This window comes from Danio rerio, chromosome 7 (genome assembly GCF_049306965.1).
Source record: "Danio rerio strain Tuebingen ecotype United States chromosome 7, GRCz12tu, whole genome shotgun sequence".
Classification (NCBI taxonomy): Eukaryota; Metazoa; Chordata; class Actinopteri; order Cypriniformes; family Danionidae; genus Danio; species Danio rerio.
Window position 1 is genome coordinate 53,210,275 of NC_133182.1, and position 20,162 is coordinate 53,230,436.

General features: G+C 35.7%; 1 protein-coding gene across 13 annotated transcripts in view; it reads right to left on the reverse strand.

Moving 5' to 3' along the window:
- arhgap36 (Rho GTPase activating protein 36) overlaps positions 1 to 20,162 on the reverse strand; it is a 99,097-nt gene that overhangs the window by 3,577 nt on the left and 75,358 nt on the right. For 9 of the 13 annotated variants that reach the window (XM_009303441.5, XM_073906689.1, XM_073906686.1 and 6 more), the window contains 6 exons: positions 16,080 to 16,135; positions 12,458 to 12,608; positions 9,872 to 10,020; positions 8,321 to 8,497; positions 7,017 to 7,105; positions 2,290 to 2,486 (listed from right to left, as the gene is read on the reverse strand). In XM_009303441.5, the coding sequence (XP_009301716.1) occupies positions 2,290 to 2,486; positions 7,017 to 7,105; positions 8,321 to 8,497; positions 9,872 to 10,020; positions 12,458 to 12,608; positions 16,080 to 16,135 (819 nt within the window). Of the gene's footprint in view, positions 1 to 2,289; positions 2,490 to 7,016; positions 7,106 to 8,320; positions 8,498 to 9,871; positions 10,021 to 12,457; positions 12,609 to 16,079; positions 16,136 to 20,162 lie in introns of all 13 variants that reach the window. The other 4 variants (XM_068222327.2, XM_073906687.1, XM_068222326.2 and 1 more) reach the window with 1 other exon arrangement.

Genomic DNA, 20,162 nt, shown 5'->3' on the forward strand with positions numbered 1-20,162 from the left:
AAGGACGGGAAAATCTGCTTTGCGCCGTGGCGCATGGTCTAAAAGGGTTGAGTTTATTTTCTTAATGAGTTATAGGTGTGTTTTGAGAATAAACCAATCAGAGTCTCATCTCCCATCCCCTTTAAGAGCCAGCTGCGTCGCGCCATAAGGGCATTTGCTACTTACATGACGCAAAGTAAGTGGAAAAACTGAGCATTTCACAAGCAAACAGTTAACAGTTGACAGTTTTTTTTAAACAGAAAACAGTTAAACAGAGCATCTACGGCGTGAGAATGAGAGATAATCAATCTACTTTCGCTCTTGGATAGGGAAACCTTTATGCACAGACATAAATTAGCCTATAAATAATTTTGTTTGTTAAGTGCAAATATTTGTTTCAAAACTATTTCTAAATTCAGTTCTAATTTCCAGCAAACGAATAAATGAACAATAATAACGAAGTGTGCTCAAAAACCTGAGTTATATCCTAAAACACATGCTGTGCCCAATATGGTCTAAAACCTGCAGGTGGGCAAATCTAAGCTTGTTTTTAATAAAGCAAATATAAATATGGATATAATAAATAATACTGCTAATAATAATAACATTATACAAAAGCAAATTGTTATGAATGAACTGAAAAAGCTCCGGAGATGAAGAAGGCATAAAAGCAGTGATTTTTCATATTTATGTAGGCTAGAAAATAATATGTTCTGTAATATTTTAATCTTTTATTTTTATATCCTATATCTATTCTTATTATATCCTATATATATATCATTAATATTTAAATGTTTTCATATGTAAAGATATTTGCGTATTGCTCTACATCTCGTGTGTAGGCTATTAAGCAGTGTGTAAGCGAGGCGCAACTCTGCGCTGGAGTTTAGACCAGGTTTGTTTTGGTCTAATGAAAAATCTATTATAGTTTCTCAAAATAGCAACGCGCCAGCAGTCCGCCTCAGAACGCCTTCCTTTTTAGACCAGAACGCCTATGGGTGCACATATGAGTGCTAATGCATTTGCTATTTAAACAACGTGGTGCAAAACAGCAAAACGACACTTGCGTCAAGCTGAAACTAGCAAATAACATTTGCGCCACGCCTTGCGCCACATTGCGCCAGGTGTATAATAGGGCCCATTATGTTTTAAAGACATTTTTATTCAGTATTTTGCAAGGATGCATTAAAATTTCTAAACAAAAATGCTCTATATTAAAAAATGCTAATTTAATTTACAAACATATTTTTATACAGCTTACCAAGAAACATATCAATGGGATAGTTAATGCAAATTTATATTTATCTATACAGATACAGTAAAGACCACCTGTTTATTTTTTCCACAATTTCAGTTTAACGGAGAGCAGATTTTTTCAACACATTTCTAATCATAATAGTTTGAAGAACTATTTTCTAATAACTGATTTATTTTATTTTTGCCATGATGACAGTAAATAATATTTGACAAGATATTTGTCAAGACACTTCAATACAGCTTAAAGTGACATTTAAAGGCTTAACTAGGTTAATTAGGTCAACTCAGCAGGTTAGGGTAATTAGGCAAGTTATTGTATAATGATGGTTTGTTCTGTAGACTATCAAAAAAAATTGTATATATAAATAAATATTTATATATTTATTATTATTATTATATGTACAATATTATATATATATATATATATATATATATATATATATATATATATAACCGGCTTTATTGAGGAAAATATGTCTTAACTAAATCCTGTTGTTACAAGAAATTACCTTTTATAACATTATTAAGTGAAAAAAATAGGCTAGCCTGTGTGTGGCAGCATTGCGTCACCGTGAATGAGTCGGCCTATCTGGTTTCAGAATATAAAAAACAAGCCTTTATTCGTTTTTGCTCTTTGGATGCATGTGTGTATTTATACATACATAATAAATATACATATTGCACACACAATTATTATGTGTAATGTGTAATAATGTTACATTTATAAAAACAATTCAAGCTGTCTTACACCTTTTATTCTTTTGATCCTTAAAAAACCCTGTTTGTTGTTTAATGTATTCATTAATTAATAAAAGATCAAGTTTAAACTAAATTCTGTTATTTTAAACCTTACATTTTATCATAGGCTCTTGAAAAGAAGGTATTATCTTGATGCATTTTCCACAATTTATTTATTAAATAGATGCAGTAAGCAAGAAATGTTAAAGACTAAACTTTTGAATGGTAGTGCATATAATGACACACACGCACACAAAAAGAGGAAGCAGATTAGAAGTCCACAGCCTCGTTTGAAGAAGTCTGCACTATACTCACGTTTCCTGTTAGTGTTTAGATGAAGTACATTGAGCAGGACCTCGCTGCTCAGACTTCCTATTGCAGAATGCTCTGGGTACAGAGGACACAGTGGCTCCCGGGATGAAAGGTCATCACTGGACTGACCCATGGAGTCCAGAGACGACTGAGTATCCCTCCGTCCACCAGAGTCCGGTTCCACTGTTAGGCTGCTACTGCTGCTGTCACAATGGAGAGACATTAGAGTCATACACACAATAATGCACTTCAGTGTTTGGACAAGTGGCAATTATTGTCGCTTTGCCTCTGTAATCAGGCACATTAATCATGACAGCCTTTAATTTAGAGTATTTAGCCGATTAACAATGTAAACAAATGTTTGGGTTACAGGGTTCTGTCCTTTGAATTGGGAAATGATAATTATTATATAATAAGGAGAATTATATTTAAAGCGGCACAGTGGTTTAAAGTGGCTCAGTGGTTAGCACTGTTGTCTCACAGCAAGAAGGTCGCTGGTTCGAGTCCCTGCTGGGTCAGTTGGCATTTCTGTGTGGAGTTTGCATGTTCTCCCCGTGTTTGTGTGGGTTTCCTACAGGTGCTCTGGTTTCCTTCACAGTTCAATAGGTGCTATAGGTGATATTAGGTAAACAAAATCGGCCTTAGTCTATGAGTGCACGCATGAATCTGTTTCCCAGTGTTGGGTTGCAGCTGGAAGGGCATCCATTTTATTTAAATAAAAAAGACTATTTGAAATTTGAAAGTCAAAGGTGTGTTCATGGCATAATTATCATAATTACACCATTCTAACTAGTAAAAAGCATTCTTGTCTGTGTAATATAAAATGCTGTGGGACACACACACACACACACACACCCAAGAATCTTGAATTTGATTGTCAGCAAGCAGTTTGATTGTGTTTAGGTACCAATTTCTATAGAATCAAATTTAATTTCAAGAGTTCACACTTAGATATTGTTTGACAACTATTAGCAAGTTAGCAGGTTTGGCATGCAGAGAACCCTGAGCTCAGAGATAGTTGAGCCCAGGGCTCCCGCCTGGTCCATAGAGCATGTGAGGGGAGTACGAGATCAAGTGGTTCTTGAGAGCTCCCCCTGGTAAAAGAGGAAAGGAGGAGAAGGAAAGGAGGATGGGTGGTTTCTTCGAAAAAAATGAAGATAAGGGAGTAGTTCTAACTAGGCTACTTATAGTGAGTTTGGATCAATCTGATTGGCTAGCCAATGCGTGTAGATGAGTGGCCAGCTGCAGTCAACCATATCACGTGCTCCTCTCAAAATTAGTTTGTGAAACTTCACCTAATGTTTGCATTTGAATGTGCCTGTATATTTAAGTACTATTACATTTAAATGACTTTCAATCAAGTCATCAAGGCAACAATAGAACAACAATAGTTAAACACTGAGATACCACAACAATATTCCATCCATGTGGACATGATCCAGTGTCATTGTCTAAAAAACTGACCCCAAATCTCCTTTTCTATTCTTCTAAACTTCAATTATTCATTCATTTTCTTTTTGGCTTATAGTCCCTTTATTAATCAGGGTTGGCCACAGTGGAATGAACCGCCAACTTATCCAGCATATTTTTTTCGCAGCAGATGCCCTTCCAGTCGCAACCCAACACCGGGAAACATCCATACAAACTCAATCCCACACATACACTACAGACAATTTAGCTTACCCAATTCACCTGTACCCCATGTCTTGTGGACTGTGGGGGAAAACTGGAGCACCCGGAGGAAACCCACGCCAACATGGGGAGAACATGCAAACTCCACACAGAAATACCCAGCTGGGGCTTGAACCAGCAACTGTCTTTTTATGAGGCGATCATGCTACCCACTGCGCCACCATGATGGCCCCCCTTTTCTAAACTTGTAAACTCTAAAACTTAAAGTATTACAACAGAAAAAGTAAGAGGACCTTAATGGCTCCAAGCAAAACATCATGAGTTGACATCTCAATATTACTGTAGTAAGACATGGCATGTGAACGCACCAGAAGAATATGAAGTTAACTGTTGTAATGTGGCAAAGAATGACAATCCCATAAAGCATTGTAAATCACACACAAAATCACATTTAACACAGTGGACTTGAGTGAGTTTCTACCTGAAATTGAAGTTAAATTAAATAAACTTTACAAGTAATTTTAACTTACAATACACTGATTTTACTTAAGAATCATTAAATCTTGTATAACTTCAAAACTTAAGTTATCTTGCTTTAACTCTTTTGATGAGTTAGAGCAGAGATCACCAAACCTGTTGCTGGAGGGCCGGTGTCCTGCAAATTTTAGCTCCAACCCTAATCAAACACACCTGAACAAGCTAATCAAGGTCTTGCTAGGTATAATTAGGCTCGTTTGACTTGGCCAAAATCTGCGCAGAATCGATCACCGGTGATCACCGCAAGATGCATGCCGGTTAGAAATGTGTCCGCCTTGCCTTCGCCTCGCTCTGATGTCACGCTGACGTGCGCCAAAAAACTCTCGCGATCGCGAGGCGGGTACCTTGGATAGAGCAGTCGGCCGCAGTTGCTCTCAAAAGACTGCGTTACCAAAAGCATGATGGGAAACGACTGGCTGACGACACAGCTTAATGCTGATTGGATGAGACTGACACATTACACTTTATTATCTTGTTTTACTAAGGTTTATACCTGGATTTGTTGAATACCTTATTTTTGTATTTTCGTTGATAATTAAAAAAAGTCATAAAGAGCATTACATATGGTTATTTATTTAGATTTACAAGCAAACAAAAACAAAACACGTCTTTGTAAAACATAACGTGACCTATCCAATATAACTAAATGTTACTAATAAATCATTAGGATGTGTGTGTGCTGTATTTTATTTCTCTCTCAGTTTTAAGTCCTGTTTGTTGTCATTTTCACTTTTTGTATGTTTGTGTGAATTTTGTATTGTAATTTTTATGCAGCGTTATTCAATGAAAGTCAATCCAATATATACATATACAGTATTCAGACATACAAAGGTAATCAGACTGTTTTGTCATTATGCCTCATCTTTGTGTGGTTTCATATGAGAAGTGAAAAGGGTGTACTAAACAAGACACACACACACACACACATATGTGTATATATATATATATATATATATATATATATATATATATATATATATATATATATATATATATATATATATATATATATATATATATATATATATATATATATATATATATATATATGTATGTATGTATGTATGTATGTGAAGTCAAAAGTAATGTTTAATAGACCAAGAATATTTTCACAGTTTTTCCTGCAGTCTAATAGTTTTTATTCTGGAGAAAGTCTTGGGCTGTTTATTTTAGTCTGGCTGGAATAATATCAGTTTATATAGACCTAATAAGCTTGTCAATATAATTAACCCCCTAAGAATTTATTTGTCAAACAAACATTTGTCATGACCCGTCACTCAAAAGCATCTTGCTATGGCTACTTCTATTATAATGTAGCCAAATTAGGTTTCTTGAAAGTTTTCTTGCTGTATAAGCTGTTTATTTTGTTATTCTTTTAACGTTTGTTGAATATACAGAATTACATTTTAAATACACCCTTTTACTTAATGAGCTGTTCATCTTCTGTAATTCTGAACCATTTTTTTTTGTAAAAACTGTGATATTTCTATTGCATCCACTCCCATATTAAAAATACTATAGTAATGTACAGTATACTGTAGTGCTTTTGAACCATGTTATAAAATAGCCTATTTAAATTTTATAGTTTCTCTGGTATCACAACAACTATAAACACAACCCAATACTGAAAAAACATGTTCAAAATGCAATAATATTTATTATAAATCACCATAGTATTTTTTCATGAGGTCATTCGTCTGCGATAAAAAACGCGAACGAGATCTCCGCCACTGGTGACGTTTCCAGGTGGCTAAACAGCGAGATTTAGCAGGTGTTCGACTTCTGATGTAATTTTTGAGCCCTCCTCTTATTGCGCACGCCTGCTCTCGTTTACAATGCAGCCAAGGCGAGGCGCACCTCAAACAAGCCTATTGAAACACCCAAGCAGGTGTGTTGAGGCAAGTTGGACCAAACCCTGCAGGGACACCAGACCTCATGGAACAAGATTTTTGACCCCTGAGTTAGAGTAATGTAAAAAACATATTGGCATGACTTACTGATTAGTTTTTTTTACAGTCTGGTGTAACCTCTGATTTAAAATTGTATAGATATTAATAGAAACATTTCTGTTTTACAGTTATAGAACAATATTTAGCCATGCTACAATTATGTGAAAATCTGGAATCCGAAGGTTCAAAATACTGCAAAAATTGCCTTTAAAGTATCCTAACTAATGTACATTACTAATCAAAATTGTTTTGATATGTTTACGGTAGGAAATTTACTAAATATATTTATGGAACACGATCACCTTAATATCCTAATGATTAAGGCATTAAATAAAAATCAATTATGGACCTAGTCATTTGTTCATTCACTGTTTTTCGGCTCAGTCCCTTTTTTAATCTGTGGTCACCACAGCGGAATGAACCGACAACTTATCCAGCATATTTTTTATGCAGCAGTTGCCCTTCCAGCAACAACCCATTATTGGGAAAATAATTTTGCCCTATAAAATAATTTTTTTTAAGCTATTACCAAAAATATACTCTTTCAACATAAGACTGGTCACATACTGCATGTGAATCTTGTCTTAGATGACTATGAATCAGGACGCTGACCTGAGTTTCCTGCGCAGCAGATAGTCAATGACATCAGGATCCGTCTGAATGAGGCTCATGAGCACCTCCTGCTGCAGCTCTGCAGACACCTGCACATCATAGAACAACACGCACTATTACAGCTATAACCACTTAAATAATCGAACAATCCTACAAAGGTGTCAGAAATGTATTGAAAACAACTCTGACATTCTCACTACTATTTACTTTGGTCTAAATAAACTATTTAATTGCTTACATGCAGTGGTGTAAATTAATGAATTACAAATACAAAACTACTAAATTATATTGAAGTATTGAATATAAACATATTGCAATAGTGATTGCATGTTGAAATGAGTAGTAAAAGTACAGATACAGCACTAAAAATGTACTTAAGTAAAACTAAAAGTAGACGCTTTTTTAACAGCTTAGTAAAGAACAATTCTTGAGAAAAACAAGTCAATTGTATTGAAGTATTTGTAACTCAAAGATTCAGTATTTTTTTCTCAAGAATTGTTCTTTACTAAGCTGTTAAAAAAAAGCGTATACTATTAGTTTTACTTGAGCACATTTTAGTGTTGTATCTGTACTTTTACTACTCAATTCAGCATGCAATCACTATTGTATTTGTTTATATTTTTTTTCGTCTATGGAAAATTAGCTGAATAGAAATAATCAATCTCATGATTCTCGTTCAGTCAAACTGTTCATTGAAAAATCTCATCAGACAGACCAATCTCAAGACATGGGTGCTTTATAAATTTAGCAACATGTACAATTTAAAAGCATTAAAGGTGTCCAAAAAGACACAAAATCATTACATGCAATGACAGAGAGACTGTTTAGATGCAGATCACTGATGAGATTCACTACATGATGGCTGAAATCAGCAAATGGCCTTAAACAACAACTAAATGCACTACAGAATGTTACGTTTTTAAATACATGCTCACATTGTATCTATTCCATCAGTGCTGCACTAGTTTGGTTTGTGGCTTCAACTGCTGGACACTCATAGCTTGTTAGTCAGAGGTCAAAGTGCATAGTAAGCATTTACATTTTTTTCTCAGCTAAATGTTCATCCATTAGGTTATAGAGATTTAACACACCATGCTTTCTGTCTGGTGCATACATTAATGTAATGTTTTCTCACATCAAATTAATCACACATTTTAAATTTATAGTCCATGAATGACAATTAATATAACTTACTATTAGGGTAAAACACCCTTAAAAGAAAATGTCAAAGTGACCCAATATTTTAATAGCATTCATTCTCTGCTCTCTATCATTGCTCAGCTGGGCTCATGCCGGTGTCTTACCATAAAGAGATGTTGGTGGTTTTGTATGAGCATCAGGGTGACGGAGATGACGGCGGTGCTGTCCTCTATACCCAGAGCCTGAGGGCTGAGCTCTCTCTCTGATCCTCTCTCTTTCTGCAGGAGATTGGGCCCAAAGATCACCGCCAGGTTCGCTGCTGTCATCTTATTACCAGAAATCTAATAACAAACCCAATTCAAAAATCAGGTCAGAATTTTGTTTTGATAGAATAAAATTGATTCAGCCATTTATGAGAGTCATTTGTGGTGAGGGGTTGACATGTTTCCTTCGGTACTGTTGTTATTGAATCTGTCACTGTCAGATACAGGACAATGGCTTGTTGGCTGACTGGAACGTATTGTTTTCAATCCTGCCTTGAGGATTTGAGCAATGCTCGTCACAATTGACGAAGAAAGTAAATAAAGATAGTACTGATACTCATTACATTTAATCTGGGTTATGTAAACAGGTTCTAAAAAGGGAATATTTGTACTTGAATTATAATACATTTTAAAATAGTGATAATTGCATGAGATTCTGTAAAATTTTGGGGATTAGACGATTGTAAATTAGTCAAAAAAACTGTAAATTATTTAAAATTTATTATTTAGAATTTGAATGTTCAAATAGGTCATGCAAATGAAATACTAATTATTGTGATTCGTGAGTCTTAATTTGGGGACAAAACACTGTATAATGTATAATGTGACTACATGAGATATGTAAAAAATATTTAAAACATTAAATATTTTTTAAATGAAATCTGTAGTGTTGTCCTCTTGAGATTTTAAGTTCATATGACAAAACAAAATCATTTTAATGTTTACAGATCTCTGATGTTAATGGTTAAAAACAAGTTGGGTTAATAGTAATCTAAAAGTAATCCAAAAGTAATCTGCACCCACTTCAAAAGTTATCACTTGATTGAATGGGCATTATCAGCTGATAGATATGGGCCAATGGTTCTACTAGTAGGCGCAGAAGACCCCTACTGGCCCACACCTATCAGCTGGAGTAATATAATTCTAACCAACCAACCATCCAACCAACCAACCATCCATCCATCCATCCATCCATCCATCCATCCATCCATCCATTCATCCATTAAACCAACCAATCATCCATCCATCCATCTGACCAAGCAACCAAACAACCATCTATTCAACCAACTTACTGACCATCCAACCATCCAAGTAACCAACCAACCAACCAACCAACCAACCAACCAACCAACCAACCAACCAACCAACCAACCAACCAACCAACCAACCAACCAACCAACCAACCAACCAACCAACCAACCAACCAACCATCCATTTATCCATCCATTTATCCATCCAACCACCCTCCCACCTACTCACCAACCCAACCATTAATCTATCCGTCCATTCATCCATCCATCCATCCATCCATCCATCCATCCATCCATCCATCCATCCATCCATCCACCCATCCACCCATCCACCCATCCATCAATTCAAAGGCTCTTCTACTTGGCCGGATCAAAACATAAGCACTTTGAATTAAAACTGTGACAACAACCCAGATCATACCTCCTGCTTGTTGGGTCCAGTGGAGCTGTTTGCATTCTCCTGTACTGTATGCAGAAGCGTCAAAAGCCTCAGCAGAGTGTCACAATTACAGGGCGGCAACAGGTACAACAACTGCTGCAGGTATGACAACTGATCGGCCCCTCTCAGCACTGTAACACAAACACAACACAGCTTAGAAGATGAGCATATTTTATAACAGCCGAGCTCAATAATGATGGATATTACTGAAATTATCTAATTAAACTGGGTATCCAGATTCCTGTATGATAGCAATGTTTATGAGTTAGTTCACTCAAAAATTAAAAGCATGTTATTAATTACTCTCCGTCATGCAATTTCAATCCACTAAGACATTCGTTTATTGTCAGAACACAACATGTGATATTTTAGATGAATTTTTGAGAGCTAAATAATTGAAAAGGACCCAAAAATCAAAATATTCCGCGTCATTTCAGATGTTCAACTGTAATCATACGATGCTCTAAGAACAATTTTGTGTGCCAAATTGAAGCTGTAAATACAATTTGTTCACCAAAATGTCTTCAAAGTCAGATTAGGGTGTTGGTTGCGTGTTGCACTGCTGACTGGAATAGCAAGACATTGTACTGCCTGTAGTAAACATACACTTAATTGTATACTTTGTTGTATTTACAGATTTGTTTTGCCACACAAAACACGGTGGCTCAGTGTTTATCATTGTCACCTCACAGCAAGAGGGTTGCTGGTTCGAGTCCCAGCTGGGTCAGTTGGCATTTCTGTGTGGAGTTTGCATGTTCTCCTGGTGTTGACGTGGGTTTCCTCCGGGTGCTCATGTTTCCCTCACAGTACAAACACATGTGCTATAGGTGAATTGAATAAACTAAATTGGCCAGAGTGTATGCGTGTATGTGAGAGGGTGTTTCTCAGTACTGGGTTGCAGCTGGAAGGGCATCTGCTATGTAAAAACATATGCTGGATAAGTGGGCGGTTCATTCCACTGTGGTGACCCCTGATGAATAATGGGACTAGGCCGAAAAGAAAATGAATGAATGAATGAATACAGTTGAACCACTGAAATCACATGTAATCTTTCGACAAAGTCCTTTTCTGGACATCTCTGCACTGTTGCTGTCTATGGAGGAAAAGGAAGCCCTTGAATTTAATCTAAAATATCTTCATTTGTGTTCCAAAGAAGAACGAAGGTCTCAGGGGATTGGAAAGACATGATGGTAAGTAATGATTACTGAATAATTTTGGGTGAACTAATCCTTTAAAGGGGTCATGAACTGAGAAATCACATTTCCCTTGATCTTTTTGTGATATAAGAGGTCATGTTGTATAAAAAAAACATCCTCTAAGTTACAGCGCTCTGAACTTTCTTGTACGTTTAAAGTCATCTTTTTGAAACCAAGCTGCCAAAATGACTCATTTCGGATTTTATATCAGTATGACATAAGAGGTCTCTGTGTTTGAGTAAGCACCCCACTATCTCTTGTTTAGCTTTAGTATCATTTAATTGTAATAGAAAGTCTACTGTAAGAATATAAAACATGGGTGAGCAGAATTTACAAACAAAGAGTCAAATTTGTGCAGAAACTTGCAAAACACATTAAATGATGCTATGTAGAATATAGAAAAAGCCTGACAGCAATTTTGTCATGTTTTTTAACCACTTTTAACAATTGCTGTTAGTTTGTATGAGCAATTTTTTTATGTTATCCATTCTTAAAGGATGAGCATGTACACTTACCGGCCACTTTATTAGGTACACCTTACTAGTGCCAGTTTTTACCTCTTTTGCCTTAATTCTTCATGGCATAGATTCAACAAGGTACTGGAAAAATTACTCAGAGATTTTGGTCCATATTTACAGGATAGCATCACGAAGTTGCTGCAGATTTGTCGGCTGCACATCCATGATGTGAATCTCTTGTTCCACAACATCCCAAAGCAGGTCTATTGGATTGGGTTGTGCTGACTCTGGAGGCCATTTGAGTACAGTAAACGCATTGTCATGTTCAAGAAACCAGTCTAAGATGATTTGTGCTTTATGACATGGCGCGTTACAAGCGAGTAGCCATCAGAAGATGACACACTGTGGTCATAAAGGGATGTACATGATCAGCAACAACACTGAATCCATGCTTTCATCTTGCTGACGGCAAATTTTGACCGTACCATAAAAATGTTGCAGCAGAAATCGAGACTCATCAGACCAGGCAACAATTTTCCAATCTTCTTTTGTCCAGTTTTGGTGAGCCAGTGTGAATTGTAGTCTCAGTTTCTGAAATACTCAGACCAGCCCGTCTTCAACCAACAACCATGCCATGTTCACTTAAATCACCTTTTTTCCCATTCTGATGCTCAGTTTGCTGCCATGTGATTGGCTGATTAAAATTTGTGTTAACGAGCAGTTGGACAGTTGTACCTAAAAAAATGGCCAGTGAGTGTATTTCCAAGTCTTCTATAGAATAAAGCCTTATTTCTAAATTATAATGTTTATTATGTACAAATCTTATTAAATGTGGACCTCAGAGCATAAAACAAAAATCAGTTTATGATCTCTTCGAACTTATTGAGCTTTTCTTTATGATCATATGCTCGTACGGTTAGCGTGCAGGAAGGCCCGGTACAGTTCTCGTGGCAGGAGGGGGTCCGGCATGTCCCGCAGGAACTCCTTCAGTAATGCAGCCACGTCATGAACACTGTGCTCCTCGTCTAACACCACGTCTATCCCATTGTCGAAGTCCTCGCGCAGCTGAAAACACACACGGACACGGGGGGATGAAACACAATCAAACATACTGCCACCACACACGAGACTCAAGTACCCCAGGTTTCCTGTTCCTGTCTAAACACAGTACAATAAACACACACAAATCACAGGCAGTTTGAGGTCAGCTATTAAAGCAAGACGCTGCACATGCTATGAAGAGTATCTGAGACATTCGCTGTACAGGTTAGAGTCTGATTGAGTTTACATGCACATTTATACTCTGATTATACTTATTAGGATGGCAATGAAGGCAGCAAGGTGGCTTAGAGGTTAACACTGTCGCCTCACAGCAAGAAGGTTGCTGGTTTGAGTCCCAGCTGGACCAATTGATATTTCTGTGTGGAGTTTGCATGTTCTCCCCGTGTTGGTGTGGGTTGGCATGTAAAACATATGCCGGAATTGTTGGCGGTTCATTCCGCTGTGGCAACCCCTGATTAATAAAGGGACTAAGCTGGAAAAAATTAATGATTGAATGAAGATGACAATGAATATTGTCATATGGTGAACAAGCTAACTTGTTTTCCTTTATTGGAAGGTAAAAAAATGAAAAGCATAAACTGATTATTACAGCTAGATTTCTGCCCTGCATGTGAGTTTGTCCAGCACATTAACCTGCTTTCTGTGGGTTTACTGAAGTGCACATCAAACATTTTCAGAAAGGGAGAAGGAAACCTATTGCAAGCGATGCTAGCATGAACCAGAGAAGTGAAAAAAGTACTTATCAAATAAAAACAGATACACTGCATCAGGTATGCACAAGAAAAATGGGTGCTAGAGCTTTCTCAAAATTAGTTAAAAGTCACTTTAAAGTTGCCATTGAATAAAAAATGCATTATACCTAGGTAGGGCTGCACGATTCTGGCTAAAATGAGAATCACAATTTTTTTTGTTTGCCTAAAATCAAGATCACGATTTTCTCATGATTCTGTAGATGTAAAATAAAGATGATATGAGAAGGCTATTATTATTGTTAATTCTCAAACACATTATGGTAAAACATCAATAATAATAATAGACCTATGTAGCTCTACTGTTGGTTAAAATGCTAAATTTTTTATAGTCACATTGTTATTTCACAGTGATGTCATCAGAATATAATTACTCATAATTCTAAAAATGAATTATTATGTTTGAGACATATGCTTGCAATCTGTCATTGAACATTTAAAAAAAAAAAATTCACTGGTAAAATGAGACATTTGTCATTATTAGATTCCCTCTTGCATTATATTCAACATTATATAGGCTAGAGTAGTTATACTGACCCAGTAACATTTATTCTCATGCACAACACTCTTTGCTATGAAAGAAAAAACGGTCTCAAATTCGGATCAAATTCGGTATCACTTTCACAGCTGAGTGCGCTCATGTCATGGCTGCCGTCACTTTGAGTTCAGTTTGTAACAAACTGAACGTTATTTGCTACTTTATTACCTGTTATTCACAGCCTATGCAGATTCTGTTCACTAAAGTTGACCTGGCGGGCACATGTGCATCCTCACGGTAGTAAACAAACAGTGCGTCAGCTCATGCGTGACTTCACAGCCGTGAATACATCATTACATGAAGACAGAAATTACATTTTTGAGTGAATTATACCTTATAAATACAGTATATGAGACACTTTCAATGCAATTTGAAGGTGTCCATGTTGCTGAGCATCTTATGTAAAACAATGTGAAGACTTGTGCAACCGCCTTTACACTTCTCTCTTGACTTTGAAAATATATTCGTCTGAATCGCAGAAAAGCAGAATTAAGATCATGTGAGGGGTCGAATGAAGATCATAATCTCTTTTTGATTAATTATGCAGCCCCATACTTAGGCTTAGTTTAATAATAAGTGTTCAGTACATGCATATTACATACAATAAGTCTCAAACACCATTATTTCCTCTAGTATAAATCTTGTTTAAACAGAACTCCAAAAAATTATGTGAATCAGAGCATACCAGCGACTGTTATCTACAACACTCAGGATCATTATTATGTATGGCATATGTATGATTTTGATTGGCAACAATGTCAATATAGCAATGCGTGCATCCGCAATAGTCACATCTCAATACATGTAAGTTGAGTCTAAATTATAGTTGACCAGGAGCCACAGAATTGTATTTAATTACTGCATTTATATGGTTAAAATCTGAATTTTTATCACAGATAAAATCTGAATTATTAGCCCCCCTGAATTATTAGCCCTGTTGTTTATCCCCCCCCCCCCCCATTTTATGTTTAACGGAGAGAAGGTTTTTTCTACACAATTCTAAACATAATAATTTTAATAACTCTTTTCTAATAACTGATTTATTTTATCTTTGCCATGGTGAAAGTAAAAAAAATATTTTACTAGATATTTTTCAAGACATTTCTATACAGCTTAAAGTGACATTTAAAGGCTTAACTAGGTTAATTAGGTCAACTCAGCAGGTTAGGGTAATTAGGCAAGTTGTTGTATAACAATGGTCTGTCCTGTAGACTATCAAAAAATATAGCTTAAAGGGGCTAATAATTTTGACCTTAAAATGGTCTAAAAAAATTAGAAACTGCTTTTATTCTGGATGAAATAAAACAAATAAGACTTTCTCCAGAAGAAAAAATATTATCAGACATACTGTGATAAATGTAAATCACAGTAAATGCCCTTGCTCTGTTAAACATCATTCGGGAAATATAAAAAAAAATAAAATAAAATTCAAAGGGGGCTAATAATTCTTTTCTTACTTAAAAATTTTGTCTTGTTTCTAGTCCAAATATCTACATTTCAAAGCAAAAACAAGATTATTTTGTAATCACACTGGCAGATCATTTTACTTGTTTTAAGCAAAAACTCTTAATATTCACTTATTTCTTCTGCAGTTGAAAACAAAACAATATTTTTACATGATCTAAGAATTTTTAGATATTTGGACTAGAAATGAGACAAAGTAAGAAGCATTTTTTAATTATTCAAATTCTGTACCTGAATACTGTTAGGCTCCCCAGAAAACCATCAAATAGATCTATCCACACCATCTTGTGAAACTGTATTCAAATCACAATATTTTATCACAAAAAGAATTAAATATCGCAATATAAGATTTTTTCAATATCGTGCAGCCCTATTTCCTAGTGCGATAACAGTGATAAAATGATACTTCCTTATTTTCTTTGCTTAAAAAAGCTCATATGTCAGATATATGTGAAACTTATATCTAAAAAAGGGACATGTAGGAGTATGCAAATTCTTACATTTTAATAATGTAATGTAACTACCAGGAAACATAGGTCTGGTAAACATGGTGTATTTATTGGTGTATAGTGTATTCCTAGGTTTTTGCTCTGCAATGCCATATTTTTGCAGTTTTAGTTTGAAAGACAGGGGGCGCATGTCACATGTGAGAGAGACAAATGTTGTTTATAATGCAGTGGCTGTAAACTGACTCTAGAGAGCAGCTGGAACTGACAAACTTACTTGACGGACTCTTTTCTTGGAGCTGCCGACACGGAAAATCCCCAAAGTTTGTAATCCTAGAGAGAGACAAAGAGAGAGAGAGAGAGATAGTAAACAAGTGTTGGGATCATATTTCACTGTGCTGATTTTATATCTATTTTAGTGTTTTTTTTGGGTGTCATCTCATCTGACTGACCTTCTGTTCGTAACCCAAGCAGGGTGTGTAATAGTATGAGGCAGAAGATGTGTTCAGATAAGTTCATCTAAATTTCTGGGAGGGGGGATAAAAGGTTGATTTATTTCACATCCAGTAGCTCTAACATGCTATGCTTAGTTCGAGATATTTATCAAAGCAATATTTTTATCACCTGAAGTTTTCAAATGATCGTTTTTTTTATTTTATTAAAGTCTATTAATTTAAAGGACAGTACAAACATAGATACTGCTTAATGACAACTATTGACTTCACTGATATTCACTAATTTAATTTAAAACAATATATTGTATAGGTTGGTCATCTAAAAAGCATCCGCTGTGTAAAACATATGCAGGATAAGTTAGTGGTTCATTCTGCGGTGGCAACCCCGGATGAATAAAGGGACTCAGTCGAAGGAAAATGAATAAATGATCTCTACTAGTTCGGATATGACATCTTTTTGATGAACTCTAGATATAAAAAAGTGACTTTTATTACAATTTTTGCTAGTTCAAAACAATATATGTATATAATAAATAATACGCATAGAAATAAATCGGTACAATAACAAAGAATAAAGTTGTATCAGCCCAATAGCTAGTTTTGTGCCATAAATTAAACGAACAACCCTGAGAATATTCTGTCGAAATCATATCCTGATGCTGACATCATACTGTATATATCCTGACAATGTCAAAATCTTATATCCAGAAATCACAGAAGACCTACCTCCACTTCAGAAAAAAAATACTTCACTTTGTGGCTGCTGTTTTGTGGTCTAAAGCTACGAGATGGTCTTAATGTTATTTCTGAATGTTATATTACACAAATCATTTGATCGCGTATAGCGAAACTAAACACCATAGAATACACAAGACAAGTCATTCGTATACTTTTGAATAGGAAAAAGTGTAACTGTCAATATGGCAAATGAAGACCGTCTTCTAGTACAGGAGCCAATCAGCAATCGATTTATGGTCAATAAAACCCGCTTTCTAGTACAGGAGCCAATCAGCGATTGCTATAGAAGACAATTCTCCAGGGCAGGGGCTCGGACCAGACGTGAGTTTCTGCAGATTTTGTGTGATACGAACATTTAGAAATAAAACTAAAGAAACAGTTGTTGTTTATTTTTATTGGTTATTCATAATATGAATTGTAATCGTAATCTTGGCAAGTAGTTTCGGAGAATTTGATGTTTTCCCATTCAGACAGAATGCCTGAGCATACTGCCCGAGAGGTGTTTCGAAGATGGCCCCTGAGTGAAATGACTTGCCTTAAAGGGACTTTGGCGAAACTTAATTATTATTTTAAATCTTTTTTTCCCCATCTCTTTTGTCAGCAAGAAGTCGTATATATAATAACACTTAGTATGATCACTTATTCGTTTTTATATACCTTAAAGAGGTCAGATTAACATGATGGTTAACCCAGACAGATTCATTTAAAATTCTTCTTTAATGTTTTGAAAAAGAAAGAAGTCACCTAAATCTTGGATGGCCTGAGGGTGGCTAAGTTAACAGCAAATTTAAGTTTTTAGGTAAACCGTCCCTTTAAGTACATTAATGTTTTTCCTTTTACTTAAAAGTATCTCATATGCGCAATGGCTGAATAGAGCAACTTCTGAATAGAGCAGAATAGAGCAACTTACTCCGTTACTTCACGGAATTAACATTTAAGTAGACACTTTATTAGGATTAAATGTTGTTAAAAGCAACCCAAGCTCATTCTGATTACGTAGACCAGTATACATTTCTGCAGATCACTAAACTTGCCCCAGGAGCTAAGTTTTTTTCAGTTTTTGTGTTCGTGAATCCACCAGAGGCAGATGTGTATGCTTTTTCAGATCTCAAATTTCTCTTGCGTGTGCCATTTGCACGGCTGCCATCGTATATGTCGAGCTACTGGACGAACTGGTAACAGCGAGGAAGCCATCCATACGGAGGTAATCGGTCAGCTGGTAAGCTAAAAAAGGAAATGGTGTCATACCGCCACAGAGCGGTATGATGAAATGCAGCAAAACGTTCCTCTGGCTTCATAATTCTCAATCTCTAGAAATGTATAAAGGGCTACATTTTCAGAATGAGCTCATGTTGGTTAAAAGTGTCATTTACCCCTAAATCTGAACACTAGCAAAAGTTTTAAGCAATTTCTTGGTTAAAAATATATTCCTGGCACAATTATGGACATTTAGGTGTTTTTTTGTTTGTTTGTTTTGTTTTAATGATAACATAAACACCAAATATAAACCAGGTGTTCTCTATGCCTGTGAAAGACTGCATAAACGGAACATTGTTAAAGACTTTTATTTGTGTGATGTACATTGACATATTTCCAACCGAAAAGAAATATTGAGTAGGATGCAGGGTTTTATTTTTGAGCTCCACCTCTCATCTTTTACTCGCTGCAAACTAACATTTAAAAGGGCCTGGCTAAGCATATTCCACCCAAGTCATCTGACTGACATAAGATTTACTGACGTAAAATTTGATTCGAGATTATGAAAACTGTTTTTTTTCAGTGGATTAACTTTGATTAATTGTTTACTTTAATATTACTAGGAGGACCCTTTTCACATTTCCGTGTTTTTCAGTAGCAGGAATTGTGATAGTTATGTAAACTTAGAGCGCAGTGAATGGGAGAGTACAACAAATATTTTTTTTACAATCCAATTTGCTGAAATAATGAAAGAAAAACTCTACAATGGTGTTATTAAGGCTGCCAGAAAAAAGGAAAAAAAATTTGTGTGAGACTGATGACAGCAGCCAGAGGAGAAAATCATGTCAATTTTTCTGTCCAGTCTCTAAAAGCTGCATTAGAAACACCTCGCAGAGTGAGTTTTTTTTTTGTAAATTGATGCAAAGATAATTGAATACATATATAAATACATATAAATGTTCATATTTTTGTTTTATCAAAATATTAAAAACTTTCATCATTTAAGGTGCTGATGACCATTAAAGGTGCAGTAGGTGATTGTCTTCAGAAACATTTTTTGTTGTGCTGGTTGAACGTCTCTTCACATTTCAATAGTAATGATTAAAGTAAATGATCTAAATGTGTTTATATTATAGGTGGGCATAGAATAATTTTTTTTTTTTTTATCTAGATTAATCTTGAATTTAATCTAGATTAAAATGGCTCATATGAATGCTGCCAAAGGCATTCAGAATTTGTGTTACTGCTACCCAAATAATACGTCTTTGAGAATGGGTTTCTCAAGCCAGGTGGTGCATTAAGCAGGGGCTCATCTCCTGTTTCCAAAATGCATCACAAACTGCATGAGAAACTGTTCTATTTTGATAATTAGTGATGAAAATAAATAAAGTTCAGTAAAATGTACTTGTGTTTACTAACTGTTTATTCAGTTAAACATGAATTTTGAACTGTAGGCCTAAATAGGCTTGAAAAAGCGATTTTTGGTCACCTTGATCCGACTAAAGTCATAACTGAAATAAACAGAAATGGAATTAAGAAATGTGGAGTATGCAGATATTAGTGGCACTATTGAAGTCACTGCGATCAGTAAACAGCGTCATGTATAACTTTTTTTGCCATATTTTCCGACAAGATCCACACACACAGCTGTCAGTAAAGGACTGCACACACACACACACACACACACACACACACACACACACACACACACACACACACACACACACACACTGTCTGTCAACAAATGTAAGTTTGAACATCTGCAGCCATTCATACAGATCCACCAATTTGCAGGCACGCACGTTTACCTCACCTGCAGCTGGACATTATTGAGAGACAGAGAGAGCAAAACAAATGCTTAATTAAAACTTTTTAAAATCCTGAATCAATAATGAAGTTAGTTTTGCACGCTGGCCAAAGGATGACACCATGGCTGAAGTATTTCTTTTAGACAGGTAATGTTCTGTTTT